The 12,089-nt window shown below is 41.5% G+C and overlaps 1 protein-coding gene across 4 annotated transcripts in view; it reads right to left on the bottom strand.

The window, feature by feature from the left end:
* Positions 1-12,089, bottom strand: part of TMEM131 (transmembrane protein 131) — a 254,572-nt gene that overhangs the window by 30,123 nt on the left and 212,360 nt on the right. For all 4 annotated transcript variants that reach the window (XM_055241870.2, XM_055241869.2, XM_063616805.1 and 1 more), the window contains 6 exons: positions 11,399-11,550; positions 10,871-11,013; positions 10,249-10,435; positions 8,957-9,142; positions 7,396-7,554; positions 6,389-6,987 (listed from right to left, as the gene is read on the bottom strand). In XM_055241870.2, coding sequence (XP_055097845.1) covers positions 6,389-6,987; positions 7,396-7,554; positions 8,957-9,142; positions 10,249-10,435; positions 10,871-11,013; positions 11,399-11,550 — 1,426 coding nt within the window. The remainder of the gene's footprint in view (positions 1-6,388; positions 6,988-7,395; positions 7,555-8,956; positions 9,143-10,248; positions 10,436-10,870; positions 11,014-11,398; positions 11,551-12,089) is intronic.

Below are 12,089 nucleotides of genomic sequence, written 5' to 3'. Positions count from 1 at the left end.
CTCCTCCATTTCTATAATTTTGTCTTTTCAAGAATGGTACATAAATGGAATCATATTTGCCAGACTAAGGGGTAGGCTGAAGAAGGAGGGAAGTGAGTGTGGCTAGAAAAGGGCCCACGAGGATTCTTGTGGGCTTGGAAATGTTCTGTGTCTTGGCTGTATCAGCACCACTATCCTGGGCGTAATAGCGTACAGTGGTTTTGCAATGTGTTACCATTGGGGGAAACTGGGTAAAAGGTATATAGGATCTCTGAATTTATTATTTGCACGTGAATCTACAAGTATCTCAAAATAAAAAGCTAAAAAACAAGTAAGTGGCCAGATACAATGTGGCTCACACTTGTAATACCAGCACTTTGGGAGGCTGAGGCAGGCGGATTGCTTGAGCCCAGCATGGGCAACATAGGGAGACCCTGTCTCTCCAAAAAAAAAAAAAAAAAAAAATTAGGCATGGTGGTGCATACCTACAGTTCTACAGTTCCAGCTACTTGGGAGGCTGAGGTAGAAGAATCCCTTACGTCTGGGAGGCTGCACTGGGCTGAGATCACACCACTGCACTCCAGCCTGGGTGGCAGAGTGAGACTCTGTCTTAACAAAACTCCGAAAAACCAAAAACCAAAACTCTTTATTGACAAAAACATTTGTCTCTGACTGTGGGGTACCTTGGGGCTAACCTCAGTGTGTGGAAGAACACTTAGGCTGCTAAATATTTAGCGTAGAAAACCACCCACTAGCTATACCCATGGTCACCATAAATGCTGTGCATGTGGGGGAGGCTGAGTGTTCATCTGAGAGGCACGGTGTAGGTGAGGAGCTCTAATTCAATGTGAAGATGTTGGGTTTGACGGGCGGCCGATAGAAAGCATCTATGTGAAGAACATTGCCATAGTCTCCGTAACAGAGACACGATATCCGTTCTACTATGTGATGTCCTCATATTCAGGCAGGAATTTAATGCCAGCAAACTCTGTTTTTTTCAGATGAACTTCTATGCCCCCTTTTCCTTCAGGAGAACTATATGACATTTTTCCTCAACCATAACTGCCAGAAAATTTGCAGTTCAATTTAACACTTAATTGTTAACAACTAACTTTATTTTGAGGTTTCTGCTGATAGTACCATAACTAAAAAACAGATGAAACACCAAAAACCATTTCTGACTTTTATTCAGTTTTATATGTGCTATGATAATTTAAACTACCTCTAATCTGTTTTAAATGTAGGCAAAGCATGTCCTAGACATTTACTTCGTCTTTATCTTCACTACATGCTGTGTAATGAATTTGTCTGAGCTAGTTGCTCTGAATGAATTGCTAGTCTGAGCTAGTTAGTTGCCTCTCCCCCACTTTAAATCATTTCATTTAATTGCCACCCAAAATAACTACTTCAGGGAAGTTTCAATCACTAGCAAATGGGTTCTCTGAACATGTGTGGTCCCACGTCAGGCCCTGTCATATCAGTGACAGCACCTGAGAGGGACATCTCTGGACAACCTCCAGAGGATCACCAACTGTGACCTCCAGAAAGAACCTCCCCAGGCTTCAGGGGTGCTGGCATCACACTTATGGACTTCCTCTTACCCTGGACTTCCCATTGTCTGGGCCCCAGGCCTTATACAGGTGGACAAATCTCTTATCTGTAAATCTGAAATCCAAAAAACTCTCAAAGGTTTTTTTCCCGGAACTCATTTAGAAACAAAACTTAATATGACTATATATTTTTGGTGGCTGATCTGACGTTCACCTACTTTGTCTTCTGCATCGTGTGGTATATGCACTGCATACCTTTCCAAAATTCTGAATTCTCAAACACACGAGGCACCCAGAGTGTTGCATAAGGACTGTGGACCTCACCTCTAGCTCACTCTGACATCCCATTTCCAAGGCTGCACCTACGAACCTGGTATTGCCTAGAACTGCTTTTCCTCTGAAACCTTACACTCACACCTCCTTTTTAGACCTTAGTCTCCTAACATTCCTTACTCCCACCATCCTCGAAATTCAACCTGTTGGATTTCCCATCCCTTGACTCATCCATGTTCTCTGTGAGGTTTCTTCTGGCTAAAGGTCCTCCCCCATGTTGCTAATTCCACACTGCCAGCACAGCACCCCACCACTCTCCTGCCAGCACTCCTGTGACGTCCTCACTCGCTGTCTTTTTGCTGTCCCTGCCCCACAGAACTCCAGCCCCGTCCTACTCCACCAACTACCCAGTTTTCATTCTTCACCACTGGGCTGCAGGGTACAACTGAGAAAGTGACACAAACCTGAGGCAGTGCCTCAGTGGCCCTCAGCTGGGCCTCCAACGTTGCTGAAGGGGCCAGCCTACAAATCCAAGTTTCCTGCCCCTGCTGACCGCCCGGGCCTACAACATTCTCAGCGACGTGGAATCTGACTATTCCAAACTTTGTCTATTTTGTGTTTCTACCCTACCACTTCCCCCAGCAGTCTCAGAGGATGACTTAGTTCAAGTAAAAACTTCCCTAAACCCACATGCTGCCTCAAGTTGACTCCTTAAGTTCAAGTGAAAACCCATATCCTGCCTCTCTATCTCTACCAACTCACACGCATCTGCACACCTGCGGAGTGTCCATCCTTTTATCATCTACCAAACTGGGGCTCAGCCCACTCCACCACCTGGGCACATGGTTTCACTAATTATCTCCTCATTTTCTTCCCCCTCCCTCTTTTTCTTTGAGGAGGCAGCACAGTGTAGGAGTTAGAATCACACAAACTAGGTCTTGCTCCTCTTCTGCCCAGTGTTATCTTACTGGAAAACCATAGCAAGCACTGCCAATCACCAGGATGCACGAGACATTGTGGTCACGTCTGAAACCTTGGCAAGTGTGGATCAGCACCACTGTCTCAGCTCTATGGGCTTTCTGACTTTGGCCCAGAGATATTTTCAAGCACCATGTTTCCATGTATTATTCATTTTTCATAAAAAATACTGCCTTCTTGGTTGTAACTCTCTCTATATATTTTTTAAAAACCTACAATACATGCATAGTTTTTATTGTTAAAAATTAAATAGGGAAAATACAGGTTAAAGAGTAAAAGCCCCCAAAACACTCACAAGTTAGTTGCCACTACTAACAGTCTGATGTGAAAGTTACTCTAAGCCACAGTGACTTGGTCTTAGAGGTGATGGCGCGTCACACAAACTGTTCCTTCCAAGGTCACAAATAATGTCCTCAAGTCCAGGCTCCGCGAGCACTCTTCAGCCTCTGCCCCGCCTGGTCCTGCCTGCTGGGATGTGCTAACAACACCTTCCACTGCTTTCTGTCATGCTATTTGCTGGCTGCCTTCTTGTTTGGCCTTGCCCTCAGGATTCTCTGCTTGTCCCAATTCTTACCCTTGAGACCAAGTTCCAAACAGATGCTTCTGCTGGGATGCTCCACAGCCACCTTCAACTCAGCAGGCTACAGATGGCATGTGCCACTTCCTGACCCAATAATAACCATGGCAGTAGTGATATCCTGTGATGTGGGGAGCAACTGTTTTCTTCACTTTAAAAATAACAAGTGGAGGCTCAGGGGAGTCATTTTCTCCCAAGTCACACAGTTAGTAAGTGGGCGGAGTCAAGATATAATCTGCACCTGCCTAATGGCAGAGCGTGGCCTCAGGACGCCGCGCCTCTCTGCCTCTCCCTACCCTTGATAAAGCCAAAGTCAGAAACAAGAATGGCCACAGACACCATCATTTCTCTGGTTAACGCAGACACTGAGACCCAACTGTGCCAGGTTCATGGCTTTCTTGGGTTTTAGCCCTCAGTCCTGCAGTGGCTACTGTCCAGTCCATGGGGTTTAAGTGTTATAGGTGGGAGAAACCAAATAAATACAGAATCTAATGATTATTCAGCAACAAGAGTCCCTGCTCAGGCCAACCATGAACAGGCAGCATTTTTGGGCATCATCTTCCACCGGAAGCAGTGACTGGAGAGGTGGCATAGCACGGCTGTGTGGTTTGCAAGCCATCCAACCGCAGAAGGCAAGATCCAGGGAGATAAACACATTCACTCGAAGAGGTCATTCTGAGCAGCTTCCAAAAACCAGAAACTACATAAGCTCATTATAAGAAATAATTTTAGTATGAGACACCAGGGGGAGAAAAAAAAAGAACGTGTTGCCTCTAAAAAGAGAATGTTCATATTTAATGTAAATCTGCTATTTGCAGGGGTGTGGGGGTAAGCTTTTGAAAGATTATAAAGGTTCTGCCCAGCTGGAAGCCTATAGCTTCACAACATACTACTAGTTTGCAACCCCAAGATCAATGCCCACTTTTTAAAGTTCATTTTAAAGACTGCCTTTCTATATGCATGCTATACTTCAATAAAAACATTGAAGAAGAAAAAAAATATAGATACAGGCTCCTTCCTTTTTCCCAAACAGCATCAGTGGGAAGGATAGTGAGTAGAGTAGCCGCGCCTGCGAAGCTTCTAACCACTGGCTCCTCACAGGCTCAAGAGTCACCAATAATGTGGCATCCTTGCTCCCTCACTGAGTATCTTTTAGTAGGTTGATTCTAGGACCACTGTGAAAATGAAAAAGCATTTTAAAATTTAGGTTCTCAACGAGTGACCCTGAAAATAGAACTGGACCCATCGCGCTGATGTCGGAAGACTGTGTTAGACACAGGAATGAGGTAGTCAATTTGACTGCCCAACTCCTTCTTTGGTGATAAGAAAGGATAATACAGATTTATTTTATTCATGCCCCATAAATGTGGGAAAAAATGCTATGTAACTTGATCTAATTAAAAAAGAACTTTTAAGTATTCACTTAAGATTATTCTAAAAATTACCCTAAAATATGGTAAGCTCAGTTAATAATGGGTTAGCCAAAAAATGATTTCTGTAGAAGAGGTTAACCAATCATATTCAAGACATCTTACTGTTTTACAAATCCAAATGCGTCTAATTCCAAGAGGACTCAATAGAGCTAGTTTTCGTATTACTGGGACTAAAAAATTATCTAAAACTCCTCGACTCTGGGATGTCAAATTTCTTCTGGCCTCTTAGGGCTGCCAAGATCCCTGTTTTCTATATAAATTGAAGCCAAAAACTCCTTGGTAAACCATTCTGGAAGGGACTGACACAGGCTTGGAATAATGTATATTATTAGCATGGCTGCCACGAGAGAGAAAGGAAGATGCAAAAAAGCTCAGGCTGTGAAGGGATGAAATTGTAATACAACTAGAGGCTATTTACTGGTTTTTACGTTTTGATTCTGGAGCTTACAAATTGGTCTACCTAGCTCCCAGTGGTGTCTACCTCTTGGTATTTATGCCCTTGTGCGGTTCTCTCTTCTGGAGTGTGGGCTGGACCACACTTCGAATGAGCAGAATACTACAACACTGATGGGATGCCACTTCCCAGATTAGATCATAAAAAACAGTGACTTCTGTCCTGCTTCCTCCTTGCCCTCTTGTTTGCTCGTTCTGGGGGAGCCAACTGCCAAGCTGTGACCTGCCCTGTGGAGAGGAACCATGACAGACCTCTGGCCACAGCCAGCAAGGAGGAGCTGGGGCCCTCCGTCCAACAGCCCATGAAGAACTGAATCCCACCATCAACTGCCTGTGTGAACGTGGAGGCAGGTCCACCTTCAGCTGAACCTTAAGATGATATCAGCCTTGGCCAACACCTTGACTGCAGTCCTGTGAGGGCCATGGGACCCAGCTAAGCTGTACTCATGTCCCTGACCACAGCAACTGTGAGATAAGAGTATATGTTCTTTTAAGCCCCTGGGTTTTGGGGTCATCTGTTATTCAGAAATAGGTAACTAATACAGTAAGCAGAACTCTAAAGCAGGGTTGGCTTTTTTTGTAAAGGGCCAGATAGCAAATATTTTCAGCTTTGTGGGCCATATTGTTTTGGTCACAATTACTTAACTCTGCCATAGAAGCATGAAAGCTGAGGATATACCAACAAATGAGCATGGTTCTATTCCAATAAAACTTTATTTATAAAACCAGGTGGTGATTTGGCCCGTTAACTGTAGTCTGCCAACCCCTGCTCTAAAGTAAAGAAATCCTAATTTGGAGTTAAAAGGCAGACAATCTCCATTTTACTCCTGTGCTCAAAATTATTTTAACAATGAAAAAAAAAAGCTAAATCTATCACAATAACACAATCTCAGGCAGCTGAAAAGAAAAACAGATGTCCACAGAATTTCTGATTTTGGTAAACAATCTAAGAAATACAAATATATCTTTCATGACAGATACCTCTAATTGCATTTTTGATGGAAAAGTTGAAGTCCAACACTGGAGATAAATCTGAGCCAAAGGAACCTACTAAATTAGTTGTTTACCACAACTATAATCTTAATAGCTTCCTAAGCATGCACTAGCTTTTCCCTCACACATCACGGATCTCCGTCAGATCTTACCTTTGTTTTTTGGCAATGGCGATGGAGGCTGCTCTGTAAACACTTCTAGGGCTGGGGAGTCATGGTGTTCGAAGTCTTTGTCCATGGCTTCTATGAGACTGGTGATGTCCGAGTCCTCGGAACTGTGCCTCGTGCTGCTGGCACGTTCTGGGTGGGAAGGCTGTGCGAAGGGGGCGGGAGACAGCCTTTCGGGCTGCGGCTCCTGGGGCTGAGGCACTGGCGGTGGCGGAGGAGGCTGAGGGTGCTGCTCCAGCGGGCTGTGGGCGTGGTGCTGGCTGCCATGCTGGCTCTGCTTTGCCCCTTTGGACTTTCTGCCTGCTGTATGACCTTGAGTCACTGTGTTCGAATCTAAGACAAGGGGGCTTGTTTTGTTAGCAGACTGTGAAGAAGCTGCTTGAGCAGAAGTCCTACTAGAGGTACTTGAACTGTTTTTGGCTCTGACGTTTTCCACGTCAGCTGAGTTTCTATTGTTGTGACTGCTGTGTGGGTGGACCGATGGGCCACACTGCTTATGACTCCCGGCACTGGGTCGGGATGATGAACCGCCTGCTCCACAGAACCCCCTACTGTGACCGGGGTCACAGCTGAGTGTGTTCAAGCTGAAAAAGGGACCAACTGCAGATCAGTAAATAGCAACCTACAAAATCTAATATTTAAAAAAAACTTATTTCATCAGTACAGCCACCATAAATATAAACTACACTAGGGAAAAAAGAGCAAGAAATAGGGAAATTTCTACAACTCTCTAAGATCTGTTCTATTTGAACATTTATAATTTACCTTCAGTGATCTAACTAAAAGTATTTTAACCCTTACCAATATAATAAAAACACAGTATCCAGTATGAGCTCTAAGTCACTCATAGTTCCATACAGGGCGTTATTAAGTAATCAGAATTAAGATTTTTTTTCTCCTGAGCAAAGATGAAAAGAAACTTATTTTTTCTTGTAATTTTATCAGCCAAATCTATGTACACTAGGGAATTTATTGCCAGCATGTGAACATACTTTCCTTCAGATGAAATACCAACGATTCTCCTGAGATCAAATGGCCTCCCCACATCGAAGGGCGGGTTCGAGGCCTCAAAGGAGAGCCGCCTTCGAAATGGCTCCCATATTCCTTGAGCTTCCAAATAGGCTGTTCCAATGACCAAAAGAAACAGTGCACTGCAGGGGTAAAAAAATTGGAAAATCAGGATTCATTTGTTAGTGAACAAGCAACAAAATTCGATGTTAAAGGCAGAGTTTCTTGGTAAAGTACAATATGATGTAATAGAAAACCAAGTTGTCTGTGACAACTTTTAACAGACAAAACCCACAGTTTTGGCCAGGCGCGGTGGCTCACGCCTATAATTCCAGCATTTTGGGAGGCCAAGGCAGGTGGATCACGAGGTCAGGAGATCGAGACCATCCTGGCTCACATGGTGAAACCCTGTCTCTACTAAAAATACAAAAAATTAGCCGGGCATTGTGGCGGGCACCTGTAGTCCCAGCTACTCGGGAGGCTGAGGCAGGAGAATGGTGTGAACCCAGGAGGCGGAGCTTGCAGTGAGCCGAGATAGCGCCACTGCACTCTAGCCTGGGCAACAGAGCAAGACTCTGTCTCAAAAAAAAAAAAAAAAAAAAAAAAACCCACAGTTTTACGGATAAAATCTGCACATCAGTTTTTCTCTTTTTTTTTTCTGAAACAAAGTTTCGCTCTTATTGCCCAGGCTGGAGTGCAATGGGGCAATCTCAGCTCACTGCAACCTCAGCCTCCCGGATTTAAGCGATTCTCCTGCCTCAGCCTCCCCAGTAGCTGGGATTATAAGGATGCATCACCACATCCGGCTAATTTTTTGTATTTTTAGTAGAGACGTATTTGTATTTTTAGTTTCACCATGTTGGCCAGGCTAGTCTTGAATTCCTGACCTCAGGTGATCTGCCCACCTCAGCCTCCCAAAATGCTGGGAATACAGGTGTGAGCCACCGTGCCCGGCCTGCTCATCAATTTTTATAGAATGCCATCTTACATGGAGGTTTTATATGGAGGCAATAATTATGTGTATTAGAAGAAATGCCTGGAATCTGATTTTTCTTTTACTAAGAAGAATTTTAGTTTCAACTCTCCAACCCGTTTCCTCTAAAGGATGTGTGATATAAATATGTAAATTAGTTTAGAGGTAAATTTATCTGACTCTTGAAACACAAAGTAATATACTGAGAACAGATGAAGACACTCAGAATTTAAAAAATATTTCTAATCAGTTTCATGTGGCCTAGGTACTATTGTGTTAAGTATATTATATATATGCCCAAGTAACTTTATCTGAGCATTTTAAAAAGACGTTAAAATATACTTAATTTGTATAACAAATTTCAGAGGTAAAGAACACTGTTCATTATATATGCCACCCAAGAAGGGCTCAGTTTTAACTGTTCCCACCAGTCTGTGAGATTGATAAAGGCAGAGTTCTGTCTTGTTTGCTGGTATATCCTAGTACTCAGAACAGTGGCTGGCACACAGCGGGCACTCGATCAACAGTGTTAAATGTTGAATAAATATGAACCTTGAAACAAGACACAGTACCTCATTATTCCTGAGATGATGATATACAGAGCCAGTTCCCAGTTGGGTCTGGGTAAGGCTTCTGCACAGGTTGCTAACATATGGTAAGGAAGGGATGCATTCAATATAAACACAAACTCAGAGCCACTGGTTGTTATAAACTTCAGTTCCCGAATAACTCTAGAAGCTGTAAAATCAGGAGTAAACCTAAAACAGAATGATGATAGTAAGGCTAAGTTTTAAAAATATCTCACAAGCAGTCTGCATATAATACCAGTCCCGTAAGCCTTTGAAATATAACACAGAATTTGAGTTTGATACTTTTACTCAACTTCCATATTTTAAGATGAAAAAAGTATTGTCCCATGGTCAATAACAGGAACAACTGTATTCTGTGAATAATTAGAGAAATTACACTAAAAAATAACAATAATCAGTTTCCCATAATTATTAATTCAGAAAATGGTCCTGAGCTTCATGTCCTTCTCTCCTTCTTTCTTATCTAAATCCATGCTCTTTTCCCAGGCTACAGTCCCAATAATGTCTTTTTTAAAAAAACAAACCAACTGGCTGGGGCCTAGTGATTTTTCCATCATCTCCTGCAGTATGGATTACTGCTGCAATTATTTTATTTTTGTTTTTAGCTAATTGTATGCACCTTGAGGAAAGGTGTCTTATTCCTCATTGCATCTTTAGGTGTCAAACATTATGCCTTATATGCAATAATGCAGCTACTTATTAAGTAAATATCCATTAAAGATCACAAAATTAAATATTCAATTAAGGGACAGAAGTTGCATTTTATTGCATACACTTTATAACAAAACAAGTTATCAATTGTTAAAATATGCTGCAGCTATTACTGAGATAGGCATTAAAACTGTCTTCTGACCAAAATATTACATATCCTTATACTGCAAAACGTGAAAAAACTGTACGTGTATGAAACAAATCTCTGTTGCTGAGGGACTGTGAATTTATACCAACATCTTTTGCTTTAACATAACCCTGAAAATAATTTTGAAATTGATTTCTAAGATTATCTGATCCACCTCGGAGATAAAGTTTTACAACTTTTGAAAACTGAGACATGAAGAAATGCCTTAACCAAAGATTAAGTGAAAAAAAATTTACAACTTTGAAAACTAAGATATGAAGAAATACCTTAGCGAAAGATTAAGTGAAAAAAAAAATCAAATGAATGCATTTGTGGATAAAGACTTTTGGTAAATATGAAAACATATCTTTGCATAGAGTTTGAGCAACTCTATAGAAAGTTAGTGATTCATTATACCTTAAAATAAAATACTTACAATATGATTATATCTCTAGAAGCATTGGCACTTAGAGCAAACTCTTGACAATTAACAACTTTAAAGCCATATCCTTCACATGAGTATCCACTGATTTCAATGGTTTCTATGTGAATTTGAAGTTGTCCTGTATTCTCTACCTTAAATGTTCTTTTCAATGTGAAATTTGGTTCTCTTAGTTTTAAACCTAAAGGATAAAAAAATCAGGAATAAGACTAAATCTTGCCATCATGTGCTCCCAGTCCAAACGATAAATATATTATTCATGAATTACTGTATGTCCCAGGTTATAAACCATCCCTGCACGTCAGAGAGATCAGCTGTTCCTCAGATTTCATCATGAGGTAATCTACTTTGATACATCATTTTAGATGGCAAAAGTTTACTATATGTTTCATACTGAGAGTAAATCAGCTAAGGTATGCAATGAGTGCAAACACTTTAAATCTTTTAAGATCCAAATCAAACAACTCTAAACACAACATGGAATTTCCTTAAGCAGTTAAGCATTCATAACTATTATACACGTGTGCACATACAGAAATAATGTTGTTTTTGAAATTATTTACTGTTGAAAGCAAATGCTGAAATTAGTGTCCTTGGAACTATTAGGAAGACTTACTATCTGTACAGTCTTTTAACAAGGCTTCCGTGATTTTAAAGCGTAAGGAGCTTCCTGGACCTGGAAGCTTGCCTGCCACCCTCAAGTTCTCAGTTGTTCCTTGTCCTTGGACCATCACAGCATCCATCACGGTCAGGTTATTTCTATGCAAGAATGAGAATTACAGATTTTTCTGTCATTAAATCTGCACAATCTTTTAATTTGCAATTTCTACTGTTATTTTACAGAGCACCACATAGAAATTAAATTTAATGGTGAGAATTTATACTTTAAGAGTTCAAAAATACACAGAGAAGAGCAAGTTTTTATTTTTAAGAGAGACACATTACAGTAAGACACTATTCATGTTTTTCAACTATGCATTTGATAACAAAGGTATGTTTCATTAGGCATGGAGTGTGTGTGCATGTTTTGGACAAAGTAAATTCAAACTATTTCATAAGTTAGACATGCAAATTCATCTTAAAACAAGTGAAGACTTCTAAGTAAGTAGTAAAAATGAACCCACACCTATATCACAGAACCTACCTGACTATGATAAGTGAAGAAACAGTTCTGTTGTGAACTGGAGTAAACTTTACTTTGACAGATTTCTTTTCTCCAGGTTTTAAAATTAGGTTTAAAATTAAATGTCGAGAGAGGCCCTCCATAAATCCTGTTGAACTCTGCAGTGGATGAGCCTTGAATCATTGGGTAAACAAAGAGGAGTCATGAATATATTCTCTGGAAGGATGTTTCTTCCTTTACACCCCATCTAGAGCCCAGTATAGTTTCTCAAACTGATTAAATGTGTAAACAATCTTTTTTTTTTTTTTTTTTGAGACAGAGTCTCGCTCTGTCACCCAGGCTGGAGTGCAGTGGCGCGATCTCGGCTCACTGCAAGCTCCACCTCCCGGGTTCACGCCATTCTCCTGCCTCAGCCTCTCCAAGTAGCTGGGACTACAGGCGCCTGCCACCACGCCCGGCTAATTTTTTGTATTTTTAGTAGAGACGGGGTTTCACCATAGTCTCGATCTCCTGACCTCGTGATCCGCCCTCCTTGGCCTCCCAAAGTGCTGGGATTACAAGTGTGAGCCACCGCGCCTGGCCTAAATGCGTAAACAATTTTATCTGTCATGTTTAGATATGGCTTAGCTGGAAAGCAGCACAGAGTAACCAACAATGAGATTCATATTCTACATTAAGTCCAAAAAGGGGCTTTGTTCCCCAGGTCACCAAA

Source organism: Symphalangus syndactylus, chromosome 14 (assembly GCF_028878055.3).
Source record: "Symphalangus syndactylus isolate Jambi chromosome 14, NHGRI_mSymSyn1-v2.1_pri, whole genome shotgun sequence".
Taxonomy (NCBI): domain Eukaryota; kingdom Metazoa; phylum Chordata; class Mammalia; order Primates; family Hylobatidae; genus Symphalangus; species Symphalangus syndactylus.
The sequence above is the reverse complement of the archived record's forward strand: the minus strand, read 5'-3'. Positions and strand labels throughout refer to the sequence as shown.